The following is a 19,745-nucleotide window of genomic DNA, read 5'->3' as shown; positions in this document are numbered from 1 at the left end:
TTCCAGCAAAGGGGCACATCCTCTGCTGCACATGAGTCATTTTGCTGGGAGGTTCAGCAGGTCAGAGGGAAACAATAAAAGGATTTCCCAATGGCTTACCAGATCCCTGCCAAACCCCACAGTGTGGGAGCAAAGGGCACCTTCCTGGACCTCCTGACATGAGTCAGCCCATCCTCTCCCACCCTGGGGGAGCCAGCAGCCCCCTCAGACAGGGCTTGTGCCACCTCAGCTCTGCAGTTTTGGAACCAACACTTTGGTCAACTCCTCCCACCCAGGGCCACCAACAGCTGTTCCTTTGGTGGCCTCCTGTTAAATGGGGTCTCCTGAAACACGAGGTTTTTTGGATGAAAGAGCCTGCTGTACATGACATCCAATAGCTCTCATGTGAGAAACCATCTCTCTACCTTGTCCCTAGAGCTACTCTGTTAAAGTAATCAAAGGTGCTAAAGATTTCCTAAAATACTCAGAAATAACACTGACAACAGGAACACCAATTAAACATCCAAGAGAACATGAGATTAGGGTGATAGGGTGACAGTGGCAGGAAAGTGGCAGTGACCCCCTCTCATCCACAGACAGCCCTAGGACTCTAAGGTGTCCAGCACAGGAGCTCAGCTCAGCATCAGAAAAATGTTCCAGGAAGTGTGGGAGAAAAGTCTTGATTTTGTGTCACAATAGAGTGAATTGGATCATCTTTAACCTCTCACATGAGGCCTATGCTGTTAACTTCAGTGGCTCTTGCAAAACTCTTGTACTGTTGCAATATAAGTTCCACATCTCTTTTCCAGGCCCTGCTTTTCTTTGCATGTTTTCATCTGCTTCTTCTCCCACCCACCTCAGTGCTCTGAACAAAAGAGCTCTCCCTGTACCTTTTCCAGAGCTTGGTTATCCTCTTTGGATTGCCTATTGCTGTCCTCCTCCTCCTCTTACCTCTGTCATGGAGCATCTTCCCCTCCTCTGCTACCAAGCTCACGACTACCTGTGTGCTCATCTATTCATCCTACAGTGTTTTTGTGCTGTTTGCATGTGATAAATCCTGCTGCTGTCACAGAATGATTAACTCCAGGAAGTGTGGCCAGCTTGTCTGAGACACATTACAAAAACTGGAATTTAAAAACCTGCTCAAGCAGACCCAGAGCTGCACAAAAGGCCATCTCCCCCCTTGTGTGCTGAGGAAAGAGCTCATCTGGTGTGGTGACAGCAGAGACCTGCAGCGTGCGTGGGTGAGAGCCCTGGGAAGGGCTGGGATGTGTGAGGCACAGGGAGGAGGGGGAAACCAGGAGATGGGTATTGGCACATGTCAGTGAGGAAGAGGTGGTTTGGCTTTCTGCAGAGCGTAGGAAGAAAATGATTCCTCGTGTGTATAAGTGTGTTGCAAGACCAGCACTGCAAAAAAAAAAAAAAAAAAAAAAAAAGGATGCTCTGCCTAGGGAGTTAAACTGGCTGCTCTTTGAGCATTTTAATAGCCTCTTTCTTCTTCCCAAAGCCCCTGTCACCAGGAGCTCTCTGGCTCCAGCTGTAAGACAGAGTGTGAAGCAGCCAAGATAATTTCTGAGTGCTCTATTGCCAACATCTGCCCAAGGCTCCAGCAGCAGTAGGCACCAGTCCCATGCTGTGCATGGCTGTCTAAGCTTCACTTCCAGCTTTTCAAAGCTTCAGTTTGCACTTCTGCTCCCTTGCACATGTCCTTTGTCCTTTCCCTTCTCTAGCACACTTGGTCCTCCATGAAGTCAAACAGAAGCCTAAGGCAATGACTGCAGTTTAAAACCACATTTAGAAACACTGCTTGCCAAGCAGCCCCTCCTCTCCAGGGCAAGGACAAAGGTGTACAGTAGCACAAGCTGATCTGTGATGTGATCTACTGGGTTCATTCCCAGAAAAAGCTGCCTGTCAGCTCCCTTGTGTCTGCACTGGTGCTGATGAGACCAGACATGAAGCCACAGCCAGCAGTGACCCCAAACTCCAGGCTTCATCCCTCTGTGCCACTGTGGGATCACAAATACCAGTATGAACACTTCAGAGAGGGTGGAAAGGCATGGCCAAGGCAAGGCAGAGTGGCAGCCACTACACTCAGGCTGGTCTGAACTGCCCTGGAACAACACTCTGCAAAGAGTACGAGAGGAGCAGCAGCCAAGAAAGGGATCACTCTCTCAAGTGAACTCTGCAATTTTTTGCTGTTTCATTAATTCCTGCTTTGCCCAAATGCACTGAATTAGCTGGAAACACCTGCCTTGACTTCTGGCAGGCAAAGACACAAGCACTACAGTCATTTGTATCTGGGCTTAGCTGAAAAAACCCAACATGCAGCACCTAGAGCTGCTCTGTTAATAAGACTAGAGCAGGTTATTACTACCCTCCTTCTGCACATGACAGTGGCACATCCTTCATCCTAATACAATTGTTTTCCTTCTTCCCCAAGGCACTGTCCCCAGTAGAACTTTAAACTCATTCCCTACTTAAACCAAGCCAACAGTGGTGCAGAAGGATCAGCAGTGACAAGAAGAGCCTCTTCCATGGCCCCAAGGGCTGGGTGACTTCACCACTCACTTTCCAAGCCACCACGTACAGGGCTACTAAGACTCCCTTCTCCTCCATGCATTTGCTTGGTTATTTGGAGGGTCAGCAAAGCAGATACCTATAGATAATTCATAAAAAAAAAAGGCTTAACTATAAAAGTGAAAGATGGGATGAAAAGAAGGGAGTAGGAGAATGCAGTGGATCAAGCTGAATGGAAACAGACTCCCTTTGGCTCTCCTGTGTAGCCAGGCTGGGGCTGAGGCTCTGCTGGCTCCTCTGCACTGTGGCCCTCAGCACAGTCTGCTGCACTCAGCAAGGACCAAATTCTCTGTTCACAGGCTCACTCCACCAATTCTGCCTTCCCTGCTGCAGCTCTTTCTAGCCCTCTGGGGAGGGATTTTACTCCCTTTGTTCCCATCTCTTTGCACTACCTGAAATACTCATCCAGCCCAGCAAATCAGAAACCTTCCAGTTCCTATGCATAAATCTAGATTAGAACAAAGCCTCTGGAGCCCAGCAGAACTGGGGGGCTGGAGTGCACCATGGACACCTGGCAGCACACAGGGAGCCCAGCAGGCAGGGCACTGAGTCACTGCTCCCAAAGCAGGGAATCACCTCTGCAAAAGAGAACAATGCTGTGCCAACGAGTGTGTGCTCTCTCCTGACCTGCACTCCCCTCCTCAGCAGCCTGTCACTAGGGAGATTAACAACTGGCTGCTTTCCCCAGTTCAAAGCAATCCTGAAAAAAACGAGCTGGAGCAAGAGGCTGGCAAAGCAGATTTGATTCCTCCCCACAACACACTCAGAGGGGAAAAAATATTCTACATAAAAAGCAAGGACTGGGAAAAAAAGATAACTGAGATCAGCACCTAAGCAATACATGAGAAGAAAAGGCTGTTTTACTCTCCTTCCTTCCTTTCCACCAAGGAAACTTCAATGGGAGGAAGACAAATAATGAAAAAAGCCATCAAAGCAAGCTGGTGATTCATTAAAATAAAAAATGCATTATGCATTGAGAGCAGTCAATTAGGAGATGCAATCCACACACTGTCCTGTCACCCCGGGGGAAGCACCAGCAAGGCGAGTAGGAGGAAAGGGTAAATAGAAAGGGAAAGATTTACAGGCATAAACAAAACCCAGCTATGACCCCAAGCTGAGCAGCTTGTAGGAAGGAACAGCCATCACTAACCCACACAGAGTAGCTGGGAGCAGATTTGTGTCTCTGCATTACTACATGGAGAGTGAACATACCTACTCTCATGGAGGGTTCAACTGGGTCACTATTGCTTTGATAGAAGTGGGATATTGGTGCCAAATGACTAAAGAAAATATTCATGGTCAGATTCCCAGAGTGGAAGGCAAGTCCTTCTCTCACGTGGGCTCAGGAAAAGCTGTGTGCAGTGAGGGAGGTCAAAAAGGGTTCCCAGGCCCCCCAGCACACCCACAGCCCTCTCCTCTGCTATGTCCTTTTCCTCCCTCCCCACATCACAGCTGGAGTCACTGCAGGAGCAGAGAGAGTGTGACCAGCCCTGCCGTGCCTCCTCCTCCTGCTTGCTAAGATCTGACAAATCCACTGCTCCAAAAAGCCACCAGCAGGATCATCCTCCTGAGCCCACTCCTCTCCCTTGGCTCTGGCACCTCATTAGGATTCTGCATGCCACGTTTCAAACCTGCATCCCTGAGATGCTGACAGACAACCAGGGAACACAAACTGCTCCCTCCCCTGCGAGGGCCATTCTAGCCTGTGCTTTCTGCTCTGACTCAATCAGCAGCCACTTTAACGAGGCCATCCCCTGTCAGGGAGGCACTGGTGACTGATGGCTGAGCTTCTATCTCAGCCTCCAATTGCTCAGCCCCTCCTTTTCTCAGCTGGAGGTGTCCTCGGTTGACAAAATGAGGCAATGAGCAGAACTTGCAGGACAAAGTGCACCAAATTCCCAGAACAGCAGCTTCCAGCAAACCTTTTGTCAGCTGAAAATCAGTTTAATAGCTAAAAGTGAGCATGCTTGGCTGTCATGATTTGGGAATAAATCATGAAGGTTCATGGTATCTTAACAATCTCCTGGGCTTTGTAAGAGGTGTTTTTGTACAGGGTAATTTAGGTCACTGTTGATCAGCCCGTGTCTGGGATGCTGCCACAGCTCTTCTTACACCTTTACTATCTGAGCTGCACCTTTCTGTATCCAATCTTCTACATCCTTCTCTCTCTCAATCTTCTCCCAGTCCTGGCCCTTCTTTCTCAGGAGGGACTGAATCCCTTTTTAATGGAATTAGGAGGCAGCTGAACCAAGCCATTGAGGAATGCAAACTGCACCACAGAGCAACTCTGTGGCCTCCCTGCACAGCACTGCATGCAGGTGAAGGATCTGCACATCTCAGACCTTTCTGGGTGCAGTCCAGCTCCTCACAGAGCTGAGAAGGGTTATATCACACTCTTAGGAGTCAAGCCTCTCCCTGGCTTTCCCAACCCATTCCATTTGTTTTGCTTTCCAGTCATATCTACAACATTCTGAATAAGGATTTACAACTTTCTGAATAACGATGCAGAAAATTAACTGTATGGTGAAAATGAAGGTTCTGGAAAACAGCTTTTCCTAATCTTTCATGACTTCTGATGTTTCCTCACCTTTTTCTCCTCCCAAGCTTCCTGTTTGGTTTCAGTTTGCAGGTAAAATACAAATCCATTTAGTGCATGGCAATGTGCATCATAGAATGTACATATGACAAATGATTCTAACAGTGCTGAGGACAAAACTCTAATCATACTTTTCCTCTCGGTTTCCAAACCATTTTCTGAACAAAAAACAGAGGGAGCTGTACCACATCCTTTAAAGAACAAGGACACTGCATAAACTGTATCTTAGCAACAAACAGCTTAACAGCATAACTTCCTAGTCAGCTCTACAGAAAAGACACAGCCAGTATTTAGAACCTGAGCAAATGACAAGAGCAGGCAGACTCACCTCCCCTTTCTTGACAGTCATGGACTGCCGGCGAGGAGTGATCTCCTCGTTGATGCTGGAGAGGAAGTTCTGGGAGATCCGCAGAGCATCCTGCAGCAGGGGATGGTCAGGGTGGCTCACAGGAGTGTGCTTGAGCAAATCCTGCCAGCAGGAACACAGACAACACAATCATGGGCAGCACTGGGTGGCAGGAGGGCTCGAGCACCCCTAATCAGAGCTTAGGACAAGATGCTGCAGCTTCTTCACACAGATGAGAGCAAGGCTTTATCTCCAGAAGATAACAATACCCTGCACTTCTTGGTGGCATCACTGCAAAGATAAAAGCATCCTACACATGGACTCCATCTCCTTAGTGTAAAGGGAAATGGCTCTTGTACAGCTCAATAGGTCTATTTTTGCAGTCCTGCAGCACCATGGAAAATGTGAAGGTCGAAGAAAATAGGACAAGGGTCTAAAGTTTGAAAAGTCCCCTTGAGATACTCACATGCAAGACAAGTGTGCTGCGGGTCACTCGATCCACTGGCTTGTACAGCAGAGCTGTGGAGAGAAAGCAGCAGGAATATCAGGAAGAGTGAGTATGGAAGCCTCTTCTAGCATGGGGTGTCCTCTACTCACATGCACAAAGACAGGCAGCGTGGAACCTGATCTTGGCCAGGCTCTCTAAATGACCCCATAAAACCATCACTGCTGGGGGTGCATTTGTGCTATCACTGGGTACCAGATGTTCTCTTAAAACCACAGCAGCCCTGTGGTTGGGCTGCCTTTGCCCAAAGGCACTGGTGAGGTTTGAAGCCAGGAGGCACTTCCTCATGCAGGCAGCTTACTTTGCACAAACTCTGCTACTTAGCAAAAGGGAACTGATTTCCCAGGTAGAGCCAGCAGATCCAATAACCTTCCAGCATTCAAAAGGAAAAAGGGAGGGTGGAGGTTTGGCAGCAACCCCCACACAGTACTGAGAGACCAGTCTCCTCTCCATGGATCACTCACTTTCCAAGGAATTTTTCATCGTCTGATCTTTAGATTCCTTTGTGCTTCTGGCCTTTAGATTCTAAAAGAAAAAGAAAACCCATGTAGCAGATGGTCAATTGCCTTGCAATAACACATGGGAACACAACAGACTATCTGCTCCTTCAGGGGAAGGCCTAGGTGTGAAAGAAGGAGAGCCCTATCACAGCCCAAGGCAATGATGGATAAATGTGCTTTCCTTCTTGGTAAATCCACCACTGCCATGTCACAGGCACCCACACATCTCCAATATTAAGCAATGTTCTTAGAAGCACCTGTCAATAGACATGCAGCAAGGCAGGGAACCACCCACAGCAACAGGGATGGGGAGTTTTTAAATCACCTGCAGAAGAAAGACATCCATAAGGGCACAGCCATTGTCCTAGCACCAATAAATAAAGTATAGAATTGGCATTCAATACCCTCAGATGCAACCTTTTATTCCTGTACTCAGAACTGGATGACCTTGGACACGTCAGCTCTTCCACAGCAGCAAAGGAACACTGCCTGTGGCTCTGCCCTTTGCCATGGGCCATGGCAAGCATTAATGTGCTCAGCTCCAAAATCCTCACCAGGACACAAATGCAGAAGTGCCATCACCATCATTCCAAATACAGTAGATACTGGCATAATTCAAAATTAATCATCTGAAATAGCAAAACTGAGAGATCATATTGTACTTCTTTCTCATAGAAAGAACTCTCAAGGGACATGTGAAATAGAATGTACTCAGGAGTTTTCTCAGAGCACTAAATGCCCCTGGTAGTACTCAGCTTTGAGATTTATCTGATTGTTTTTAAGGAGACACATATGAAATTCATGTTTTCTTGGCAACTGAGTTCTTCAAGAAATAATCACTGCAATACAAAGAGTCAAGGAGACTATGCACTGCAGGGAAAGCTGATGGTCTGGGAAGCCTGAAAAAATATTCAAAATGCTTTGAGACAGGTACTCTGTGACAGGGAAGAAATCAGAGCAGGCCAAAGAATAGTACTGCAGATTTATGGTTGATACAGTTGCCTTTTTCAAGAGAGAATTACCCTCTCCTCTCCATTCCAGTGAAGCCTGCAATCCCACTGACTGTCACAGTTCAAGCCATTAAGGATGGCTTTTACACCACAGCCAGAATTATCATTAAAAGGAGAAACATTTGAGAAACTCAGATAGAGCTTTCCCCTCTAGCAAGGCATGAAGGTGGCACAGAGCTAGAGAAGTTCAAAGCAATGCCAGTTTTTACCAGGTTCCATAGCTGGGACAGCACAGAGGCTGTGTCTGACCAGCTGAGGACAATTCAGTGTAAGAACACAAAGTGAAGCAGGGAGTCTGTGGAGCTCACAGCTCCTCCAGAAGTCAGGGCTGCAGAGGTACTTGGAGAATGGACAGGAGTGACATGGCAGGGATTAGTCAGAGCCAGACAGCTCGTGTGTCTGAACACCGTGACATTACCTCAGAGATTTCAGCAAACTGAGCATTGGCTTGGCAGCATTTCTCTGCTGTCTCCATGGCAACTTCATAGTTATCCACAAAGGCCCGGTACACTCCCAGCTGGCTGGCCTGCAGGAAGCAAAACAAAATACAATAAATGCTGTGGAAGAAGGCAGTTTGGGATGGTCAGTCTTGGTATCAACGACCAGGTCATGTTGCACTCAAACCAAACAGCTGCAGGGAATGCTGAGCAGGTCCAGAACCACATCTCTGACCTCTCAACTTTGCCCAACCAGCACTGGTGTCCCCATGCACCCAGTCCCACCCTATGCTGAACAAGTTTACTTGTGAAGGATGTGAAAGCCTATGAGAATGACACATCCTTATTTCTGACATCTATTTTTCCCTTCTGAACCGCCAGATTAGTATCTATTAATACTGCAGCTCATTGATGTAACTGGAGCTGCTGGCTTTTTGCCACAACATATGAATCAGGGAGGAATGATTCAGCCCAACAGCACAAATGTGACCCCAGTAAGCTACTTGTTGGCCTTTGCATGATGGATATACTAAATCAAACCCAGGTATTACCCATATCTGCATTAGTGAGCATTATTATAAGGGCAGCAGAGTGCTGAAAATACAGAAGAGAGATCCAGAACACAATTTGTTTGGATGGCAGTGACTGGGGCACTAGGTGACAGAAAATGGCAGTTTTTCCAGCAGAAGGAATATGGAATTGGTCCAGAAGAGGATGGAATAGGCCTGAGAGTGCAGTAGTAAGTCATTATTATCACAGAGTCTTAGCACTGATCCTGTTTGCTGACTTAGGAATTGCAGCCATATTCATGCCAGAGAACACAAGATCCAGCATGGGAAATCCCTGGGCAGCCTCCAAGCTTGTCTGGAGTGCAGAGCTGGCTTTGTGCTGCAGAGCTGCCAGGCTGGGCTGGGCACACCTCAGCAGCCTGAGCCTGCAGTGCCAGGCAGCAGCCATGGCTGCAGCAAGGAGACACTGCCAGGGGCTGCACTCACCTCAGCACTGCTGCACCCTCCTGAGCTGCTGCCCAAGATGTGCCAGAGGCAGAGCAGGGAACTTCCCACTGCTCCTTCCCTCTCCTGCTCTCTCTCATAACCATTGTGCTCCCCATTCTCCATGGAGTTTTGTGCAAGGGGTGATGGAGAGAAAAAGCCACTCTCAGGATAAAATTCCCTGCACAAACTCTGTTAACAGGGCTGGGAAACAGTGAGCTATTTCTTAGGTCACGTTTTACTGAAAGACTAGAAACCAACCTTAGCCCTCATACAAATTATATAGTTATGACTGAAGCTGAAAAAAACTGTGTTCACTCATACCAGGGATGACCCCAGCAGCATGGGAACAGTGAAATCTGCATTTGCCACAGAGGCACAATCCTGTGAAGGTGCTGCTGTCAGAATTACTGACCATTTGCAGGGCTTATGCCATTCAGATTTGGATTATGCCAGGTAACATGGCAGAGCTTTAAAGTTTCTCCATTCCCAAGCAGTTCTTTCATTTCCTGCTACTCCTGAACAGTCTTTCTAAGCTTTCATTTTCCTCCTCTGAATGCATCATCACAAAGACATGTTTTTCTTTAAAAACTGAGCTTCCAATCAAAGCAATAATGCTCACACTCCATTTTCGTGCTGGTTTGATTTTTTTTCAATTAAAAAGAACCCACTGAAAATGAAACAAGAGTTGGTAGAAAGGGCTGGCTTTTGGACATATTTTTTTCTGTTTCTAAGGCCTGCGTCTGAGTGAGGATGTTTGCTAAATATTTCTTCATTTCTAAAAACAGCTCTAAAGAGTTTCCTTTCTAGGCATAAAAAAAGATGTACAATATATTCCCCAAAAATGAGACGTGTATTTCACTCCCACATGCCTGGCATCTTTTCTTTTTCTCAACAGGAAAAGGTGTAATAACAGTCAATTTGATGTTGCAAATAGATGGTATTTCGTGCCAGAACACACGAAATTCTAAAACTCTTTGCACCCACTATCTGTAACTTCAATTTACTGTGCTGTTTTTTGCATGAGTACAGAAAATTAATGTCCCCAAGGACATCTGGATATTTCAGTGTTGTCAGACTGCATGACATGACCAGGAGTAAGCAGTCTGCTCCAAAAGATTTGATGTACATCCAGTGTAGATGCCTTATAAAGCCTGATGTTCTTGCTGCCTCTCTCATCTAGTTGCTTCCCAGTGCCTGCCAAGAATTATTAGCTTTATCTTATCCAGCAAAGAGCTCACAATTCCCACTACTGCTGGACCAAACCACCCAAAACTGAAGCTGCTATGCCAGCTCAAAGCCTCCTGCACCAGGGCAATTTGTTCCTTTGTTTCCAATGCTAATCCAACAAAATCAACAGCTCTGCCACAAATGCAGAAAAATCAGGGGAATGTAAGAGCAGAGGAAGGGCTGAACTCCTGCACTCGAATCAGCCAGCAACAAGAAATGGTCAAACAAAAGCCTGAGTGGCTGTGCAGTGAGTAGAGGGTTGCTGGACAGCCCTGCCAAGGAATACATTCAGGTCTTCTCCAATTAGTGCTGTTCCCACTGCTGCACCACATGTCCAGGGCTTGTGAGGCTGCCACTTCCAGCAGCCTTCTGTGTCTGCTTCAGCACCCAGCAGCAGCTGGGTTTGTCCTCTCTAAGCAGCTGCTCAAATTGCATACCATGAACTATTCACCAAGGCACCAACTTGACCCCTCCTGGCTAAAACATGCTGGCAGTGAAAAGCAGATTCCTGCATTTTCATCTTGAGCTGCTGGCATGTACAGAAAACATCATCTTCCAGGCCAGCTCCCCCAGCTCCATAGGGGATGGGGCTGATGCTGGGCTACACAGCTGCTAACAATTGATGGACCATGGTAAAGCACACTCCCCAGCCAATAAACCCCTCACTGGAATGTCACTCCTACCCTGAGAACCAGAGGCACCTCAGGAATGCAGAGCTTCTTTTCTTTTCTATAAGGGAAAAAACAGCTCCTTTAATCCTTTGCTCTCTGCACATGCTAGGGGAGAGGCTAAAGGGGCAAAAAAAAAACCTCCTAGAATGCAAACAATTTGTCATCTGGCTCAGAAACTCAGCAATTTTAATTCAGCCTCAGGAATATGTTGTATATGTCTTTGTCCTTTTCTGCACTCAGAGAATTTTGTTGAGGTTGCTTGGAGGACTCTCAGCTGCAGGTTGACTGCATCAGCACAACAGCAAGGGGAATTTCTATTCAGGATAGTGGCAGGAAAGCAAAGCCAGTGGTGATGACCATAAATCAACACCAGGTAGAGCAAAGCACTAGAGAGAGAGAGGGAAGGATGTGTGGGGGAGTTCAACAGTAATGAGGAACACTTCACTGTTGGTGTTACGAAGTTCACTTTGTAATACTGCCACTCTCCCATCTCCAGCTAAAGGAAATGCTTTGAGGACTCTGCAGAAACCCTGGAGATTCAACATTTATGTGAAACTGTATTTATTTTACCACCACAGCTTGCTGCAATCTTTAATTAAAGACAATGAAAGAGCCACTTTTGCTGTGGGCCTCCACTGCAGTGGCAAAGTGAGGAGGTGAGACACCTCTCATCTATTCCAGCCACAGACTTTGATCCCTTTGGTCTGTGCAGCCACCAAAGGGAACCTCCAGCTCCTGTGAGATGGGGGAGGGCTTCCAGCACCTTTGGTGATGGCAGCTGACTCACCAGCTTCTGGAAGAGGTCCCCAACACGCTGCTGGTGACTCCACTGCTGCACTCGGGGGAAGAGCCCATCATAGAATTCTTTGTGGATCTCATAGAGCTCAGGCACTTTGAAGAATATTGTCTCAATCTGCTGACTGGTCAGCACGGGCTGGGAGGTGGTGGCAGCAGCTTTCAAAGGCTTCATAGGCTGAAATGAGGAAAGAAGGAAATCATTATCATGAGAACCATGAACGTTCGCCTTTGCCACGCTGCAACACATCCTTCCATAGAGATGCTTTTCATCCTAATAAACAGTGAGATTTGCATTCACACAACTCCTGAAAACTACACATGAACAAGTTCTCTCATGGGGATCAGCCACCATGGTAGGTGGATTTTCCCTGGATATTAATGCTGCAATTAAAATCCCTTTGCACTCCATTTCCCTAATCTCTGTCTAACTGTACAGCAACATGTAATAATTAGCACAGAATACTTAAAGACAGAGCTCCTGGATACTGCCACACTAACAACTCCCAAACTCTACTACATCCAGTCCTACCTTTAAGCCTCTCTCTCTGCTGGAGAAGAGGAGTAACAGGTACCTTTTGCCCCCAGCAACTTGTAACCCATGATATGGGAAGTTCAGAGAAACTCTGGATAGAAGCAGCAGTGAAAATTCAAGCAACAGTGTTTGAACTGGCACCTGTCCCCAGCCTTACCAGCAGCAGGGCCTCCAGGTGGCTCAGGTAGGTTTCCTCACTGGCTAGGATTCCTGACAGGACCCATTTTCTCATCTCCAGGCCCTTCTCCAGGTCTGGTTCACTCTACAAAGAAGTTGTTTAGGAGAAAAAAAAATTTAAGAAGTAAAGAGTGGGTTGTAGGGAGAGTGATAAAAAACCTCAAGAATGAGAGTAAAAGACCATTCAGCTGGCCAGAGCACACTTGTTTTTTTTTTAAATTTACTTTCAGACTAAAAACCAAACAAAAACATCCACATGTGCTCAGTCTCTTGTTTCTAGAAATATGCAAACAAAAAACATTAAAGAAATTTTTGTTTACCAGCAACTGATACCACTTAGATCATTTACAGGCTTCAACTTTAGTCATCCAACTGAGGTGTCCCAATTAGGTGCCCAGACCTCCTCACAATGCAAAACATGGAACTTAGAAATTCAGAATTCATCCTCCTAAACAAATCTTAGGGCCCTTGTTCTGTGCACTGCCCTCCCTCCCCCCACAGGAGCTCTCCAAAGCTGTTTCTGTGAGCAGACAGGATCACTGCTCTGCAGCTCCCCAGGTGTGCATGAACACACCATTGTCACAGCCTGCCCTGGCTCCACAGGGCTGCTCCTCCTCCTGCTCCTACTATTCCCTAAATAATTTCTCAGTGCCAGCTTGCACACTGTCTATTTTTAGTGAGAGGATGGAATAATCAGCATGGCTTGGAATCCACATGCTGATATTCTTATTGGGATTCCATGAAGGAATTCTTAACCAAAACAACTGAAGAGAGGGGGGGAAAGCCCCATATGATTCCGTTCAAGGGCTAATGGGGAAGACTAGCATAAAGTGTTAAGAAAAGCAGTAATCCCTTCTGTTGAATTTCAATTATCCTTCCTCTCAAAACTGTCACCTGAAAAAGCATTTAACCTGATAAAGTGAAACTGAGTGTTTCCAAAAACTCTAGAAAAACTTGGTCAAGCAACAAAGGTTATAAATAATGAGAAACATCCCCCTTTTACAAAGTCCTATTCCCAGTCCTTTTTATTTCTGTCATTCACAGAAATAGCATTTTAGAACTCTTGCAACCTTTTTATGTTGTTAAATGTCTCTAAGAATAGTCAGAAGTTGGCTCTGAAAGGGTACATGCTTTTCTAGGGATTTGGGTCGCTTTTTTGGGGCCCCATCCTACTCTTAATATCCAGAGGAATCTTCAGCTTTTGATTTCCCAGTGGGAGGATCAGGAAGCAGAGCAGTACACTCCACTCTAGTGACTGGATATGCAGCCCTATAGCTGCCCTCAAAAATGCTCCACTTAGTTTAGGGTCCTCTGCAGATGTACAGATGAGGTACCTGGGCTAGAGGTTCAGTCTGCAGGAACTATCACATCCTGAGTGTGACTTTGAGCCCACGCACGACACAAAGAAAGAAACAGATCCTCACGCTCCCAGATATTTCTGGATTCTGTCTCATCAATAACCATCCTGATTTTTGAGCAGTTTCATTAAATTTCACAAACTATATTCTAGCCTAAAAGACTTGCAGCAACTACTTCATAAAAATTTTGTGAGGTGTCAAATATCACCACCACCTCTTAAATAAAAGTGGCAGACAGAAGCTGTTCTAAGGAAATGAGTAAGATTTACACACGTTAGGTACTACATGGAAAGAAGAACTTCTCTTTGCATCCCACCCTTCAGTGACACTCAGTAAAAACCACAGTGCCTTTTAAAATCTTGAAAGGGCATCTCAAAGAAGGCAGAAATTTGTAATTCACCAGTCAGTCTTCAGAAGACTCCAAAAAACCACAAGTGACAAACTACAAGGTAGAATGAATACTGCAGCAGACTGTGCATCCATGGAGCACCCGTGTGACTGGCATAGAAATGTTCAACAAGGCTGTGACCATTGCTTATGGTTTCTGTGCTGGGAGTGCCTGGATGTCCAGCTCATGGACCATTTTGTAAGGCATGGTACACACACATAGTCAAGACAGGCAGCCCCAGGAGGGTTATCAAAGACTGCCTTCACCCAAAGAGGAAGGGATGTGGCAGCCCTGGTGCAAGGAAAAAACAATTGCTCTTGGTTTCCAAAGATTTCTTACAACACTTACAAAAGAAAAAGTGCAGCCACACAAAGAAACATTGAGCAAAACTAACAGTGCTCCAAAGTCCGCAGTGCTGAGGATGAGGTAACTGCTCAATATTGACACAGCACTATAATTATCTTTACCAGGTTTTCTTGGAGGAGGTGAGGATTTAAAAAGCAGCTGGGTATGTTTGTAACAGCTGTAAAGAGCAGCACACAATGACAAGTTATTTAAATACAACTTAAACATCCCCATCACGACAGTGGCACAACAGTTTTCCTTACAGCACTGAGAACAGTTTTGCTCTTCACAAGTAAAAGCTTTAATTTCCAAGCCAGCTCTTGCTGGGCACCGTTCTGCCGGAATGTTAATTTCCTCCTGTTTAAAGAGATGCACTTTCAGAGAGACAAACATCTCCCAGGACACACTGCAGGCCTTCCTTCCTGCCCATTACCAAGGGCACTGTGCAAAGTCCACGGGTTTGTCCTTCTTTAATAGGAGCATTTTCCCCAGTGTGATGCTTGCAGAAGTCCAGCCTTGGCCACAGCCAGCCAGGACACAGGGCAGGGCCTGGCTGTTCTATGCTCTGCACAGCAGCAGCTCAAGGAACCCTCAGGGGAGCTGATCCAACAACCACAGGGCTCATTACAGGATCTCCAAAGCAGTACCTCAGATTTACATACAGCTTCCTCCTGTGTGAAAAGATGATCCCCTGCTCCTGCTGTGCCAGGGATCAATGCAGCACTGGGGAGCTGCTGAGTGCATTGTGCTGCTGCTCCTGTTCCCTGCTGGGAGCTGTGTCCTGACAAGAGCTCCTGCTGAGGGAGCCTTTGCTCACAGCGTCAGCTGGGGGGAGTGGAGACCATGAACATCTGGAGAACAGCCCCTGTGCTTCTTCAGCCTCAGGCTCCTTGTAAGCCACACTTGCTATGAAATGTACTCCAAGACTCAGAAATTCACTTGGTGCCAAAATCAGGAGGAAGAGTAAGTTTATTATTTGGTATTACAACATTCCTCACTTACAGAGGTGGGAACAGGCTCACCTGCTCCCCCAGAACAGAAAAGCAGTGAGCAGAGACTGAGGGACTGTCCTCCCACCCTGCACAGCAGCCAAGCTGCGATGCACTCTGGGCCAAGGGCATTTCTGCTTTGCCTGGGTCTGACACAGAAGGGAAACAAAAAGCAAGGCTGACTCCAATAGCCCCACAGCCCCTCTGCTCCTGCACTCCAGCCAGGACAGCTAAAGGGAACATCCTGGGCACTGGTGTCAAGCTCCCCACCAGTACAGGGAGACCTGCCAAGGCTACCCTGGCAAGAAGGAAGCAGCTTGAAATATTTGAGCTGCTTGTGGCAAGTGGAGGAGCTGGTACCACATCTACCAGAGCACAGAGGATGGGGAAAATACACCTATTACTGAAGTGCAGATGGGATGTGCCCAGCAGGAAGTGGGAGCAGCCTGTACTGGCAAAGCCAACCACTCAGCAGGGAGTGCCAGGTGGTCAGCAGTCCATCCCTTGCTTCCTACCCAGCTTGGTTAGCCTGTTTTCCATTGGTACAAGTCTGACTGGTATTTCATGCTCTGTTGTCCCTGCCTCTTTGACGCCAGCATCCGTGTCTAGCCTTTGTCCACTGCCCTCCCATCTTTTGCTACCTCTCTACCCACGAGTTTCAGAATAAATCTTACAGGGAATCTTACAGGACTGTACCAGGGCAGCAGTCAGAGCATTCCAGTCTCCCTGCTATGGGAGCTGTGAGGACCCAGCACCCGGCCAGATCTGAACAAACAAGAAATCAGTGCTTTGCTTCCACTCCTTATGAACTATGTTTAAAAACCACCAAAACAATAAGGAAGGTGGAAATCAGACTACAGGAAATAATACAGGTATCTCATGCCCATAAGATCCTCGTGTTCTCCCTTCTCAACCAGGTGGTGCTTTTTGCTATTCCAAAGCCTTAAAAACCAAAAGACTGAGTCACAGTGCAATCCTGTAACCTGACCCACGGCCAGAGAGAGGGGCTGGAAGCTCTGGAGATATCAGAGCACACCCGCTGGCCCCGAGCCATGGCTGGGTTCAATGTGTTTACAGCTTGTCAGCCTAAGTGCTTGAGTTTACTAACCAGGTTGGCATCGTGTGTTGTGCTCAATTACTGTGAGCTGACATTCACCAGCTCCAAGGTTTAGACAGATTCAGCTCTTCCTGACTCTGGTTAAAGAACTCAGGGCTTCCTGGTTCCTGTTTAAATTAACAGCAAGGATTGTTTTCTTGCAAATGTTAGAAGAGCACAGATTAAGAATCTGGAAACCACAATACGTAAGATTTTGCTAAGAGATTGCTGCTGGCACAGCTCTTTAAAGAGAATCAGGGATTCAAAGTGGGTGTATAAAAGGCACTTTAACTCTTCCTTTGGTGCAGGGTGTTCATACAGCATGCAATGAATGCATTCAAAGGCAAGCTTTCCCATAAGGACAGCTCACAGTCTCATACAGAAGCTGACAGCCTATAAAGGAGAAAAATATTCAGTTCAATTTATAAAGTGTAAATATGTTTGAAAGCTTCTGCTGGAGGTGTCTCATTGTCTTGGTGATATTAAAGAGGCCAAATTCTGTAATCAAGCCAATCATGCTCCATGTGGGGAGGGGAAGCAGCAGGGAGAAGAGCCAACATTATTTTTAACATCAGTACTGGTGCGCCAGCTCTCCTCAGGAAGGGCTGTACATCCAGGCAGAGCCTTAAGGAGCAAAGAATTGGAGAATAAAAAGGAAAAACTGCATCTGTTGGGGGTGGTGGGGGGAAAGTGACAGTAAAACAAAACAAACAAACCAGTTCAAATACTGAGAGGAAGAAAGAATGATTAGGAAGTGTTGGAGGGGGAAGGACAAGCTAGCAAGAGAAGTACCAATAGGAGCAGTAATCCCATTTACTGCTGTAGCTTCAGAGGTCAGCTTCTCTGCATTTTCTTGGGACCAAGCTAGGAGCAAAACCCACACCCTGCTCTTGCTGGGCTGGCAGACAACAGGAACAAAGGGATTTGATCTGAGGACAGGCTGCCAATGCTGCACCAACTACGGATGCACAGCAGAAAAGGAAGGAGAAATTCTACCTGAAAGTCTGTAAGCACTGGCCAATTTCTCCTCCAAACAGAACTGACAGTAGGAGGTAGCTGCTCAGCTTTAGCACTCCTGCCTCCCTTGCTTTGATATATGCAAGAATCTGAGAGATCTGTTTTGTCAAAAACTCATCTTCTGAATTCCTGAGAAGGGACTCCCCTCATTTCCTGGGGTGGTGGAATGAGCTTTGCTGTTCCACTGCCTGCCCTGCACCCAGCTGCACAGAGCCCCAGGCAGCCTCTGAGCATCTTGAAAGGCCTTTGCTATTTCTGCACTTCCAGGGCTGCACCCTCTCCTCATATGAGGAGCAGCCAGGCTGACAGGGAGTGAGGCTTCCCCCTGCTCCCAGCCTTTTTCAGCCTCCAAGCTGCAAGCTACCCACTCCAAAACTCCTGGCTGTAACTCTTCTTTCCAAAGGGTGTCAGTCACTGATTTTCCAGCTGTCCCCACACCTTCCTGTGGCCTAAGAATAGTGTAGCAAGCTCTCCCTCTGTCCTGCTCTAACTTTATCCAGGTATTTTCACCACTCCTCACCCTCACTGAATGGGAAAGACAAACACATTCTCTCTCTTTCTGGGAGTGAATTATCACTATTTTTTTTACCAACAGTCTGACACCTTCTGAAGCTACCAGCACTGTCTTATTTGGCAAACATTTGGGCTGGCATTTTCCAAGAGAGGTTTCCAGAATTTCTGTTAAGTTCAATCACAACAGTTCAGTTGTTATAGAAAGGAAGGTTTGGGAAAATTAAATCTCTTCTGAAGTTAAATAAACAAACAACTTAAGCATTAGTGGAACCTATTTCAACTTTTTCCTCTGTCCCTGTAGGCTTGCTTCAGAACAAAGTTTGGCAAAAGCACTGGTTTTATGGCAGGACATGCATCAGCAGCCCAGCCTGAGACTCCAGAACAGCCAGAAGAAATTGAGAAAGTTGGGTCAGGCCCTACAAACAGTTGTTAGAGCCTCCTTTCCACACAAATGACACACAAATGTAGCTGCTGAGATCCACACTACAAACATCAGTGCTGCTTGTCCCTCTCTGGGTCACAGATAAGATGAGTGCTGGTGCAGCCTCACCCTCCTCCATGGACAGCAAGAGTTTGTGCAGGGGGCAGGGAGCAGGTGGGATGGGAATACAGCAGCCATGGCTGGAGTGGCACAGCAGACAGAGCAAGCAGCACCTCCTCTTCTGCCCATGAGACACAGGTGGTGGGAGGGAGTAGAAAACACTGCCCAATGTAAACACCACAAACCTCTGGAAGTCAACTGCAACCCTCAATTCTTGGACTAGACTGTGCTGGGAGCTGGTCACCCTACACATGAGGGAACAGCAGGAAGCCCCTCCACCAGTGGTCCAAGAGGTTTCCCTTCATTCTCTTCTAGCAAGAGATGATTTGTGTGTCTCTGAGTGCTTTGGCACTTTGCACTTTCTCTGTGGCAGCTGGACAGAGCAGGTGAACCCTGATGTGCTACCCAACCAAGGGGGATAGCTGCTCTAGGAAGGTGGAAGAACTCAGTCAAACACCTGGGAGAAAAATACAAAGCACAGAGCAAGCCCATAAAATGTGTCGAAGCAAAATGCCCTCAATATTCAGATAGCAACAATGCAGTCCCCAAGAGGTCTCATGGAGGAGGCAGCTGAACATTACAACAAAATGCTGCAATTCTTATGTGATCATAATGAATGACTTAGATTTATATTTGTAAAATATAAATTTAAAATACCACGGTTTGCTACATCTTCCATTTTCCGGGTGCTGACTGGAGTGCTGTTAACTCTTGGTTGCAAAGTGAAATTAAAGGAATTTTATTTCAATGTGAAGAAAGCTGTGTTAAAAGTCAGAACTTGGTTTTGCAGAACATTACACATCTCACATTAAGCACCCAAAATTAGCAGATGCTTCTCCCATAACCTGTCTGCCCTGATTACCTGTGGTTAGTGAACATACCATCCTCTTACCTCACAGGAACACTGCAAGGACAATTAAGACCTGTGTGGCATTCCAGCTGTATTTGGAGTTAATGCAAATGAACACCTTTGTACCCAGACTGGAGTTTGCAGTGTCCTGCAAATAAGGTACACATGCTAGAGATGAAAATAAGGTGCAGCTCTAGAGATGAAAAACTGAATCCAGTATCATTTACTCTATCCACTGCACAGAGCAGGAGCCCACAGGCAAGGTGGGACAATTGAGAAATTCAAAGTTTTTGTAAAG

General features: G+C 46.6%; 1 protein-coding gene across 1 annotated transcript in view; it reads right to left on the bottom strand.

Moving 5' to 3' along the window:
* The window catches only part of BCR (BCR activator of RhoGEF and GTPase), a 99,868-nt gene that overhangs the window by 30,365 nt on the left and 49,758 nt on the right, over positions 1–19,745 (bottom strand). The window contains exons 3-8 of the mRNA XM_056504352.1: positions 12,331–12,435; positions 11,631–11,816; positions 7,932–8,039; positions 6,468–6,528; positions 5,965–6,017; positions 5,481–5,621 (exon numbers count right to left, since the gene is read on the bottom strand). Of these exons, the coding sequence (XP_056360327.1) occupies positions 5,481–5,621; positions 5,965–6,017; positions 6,468–6,528; positions 7,932–8,039; positions 11,631–11,816; positions 12,331–12,435 (654 nt within the window). The remainder of the gene's footprint in view (positions 1–5,480; positions 5,622–5,964; positions 6,018–6,467; positions 6,529–7,931; positions 8,040–11,630; positions 11,817–12,330; positions 12,436–19,745) is intronic.

The sequence above is a fragment of the Oenanthe melanoleuca genome, chromosome 15 (assembly GCF_029582105.1).
Source record: "Oenanthe melanoleuca isolate GR-GAL-2019-014 chromosome 15, OMel1.0, whole genome shotgun sequence".
Taxonomy (NCBI): Eukaryota; Metazoa; Chordata; class Aves; order Passeriformes; family Muscicapidae; genus Oenanthe; species Oenanthe melanoleuca.
The sequence above is the reverse complement of the archived record's forward strand: the minus strand, read 5'-3'. Positions and strand labels throughout refer to the sequence as shown.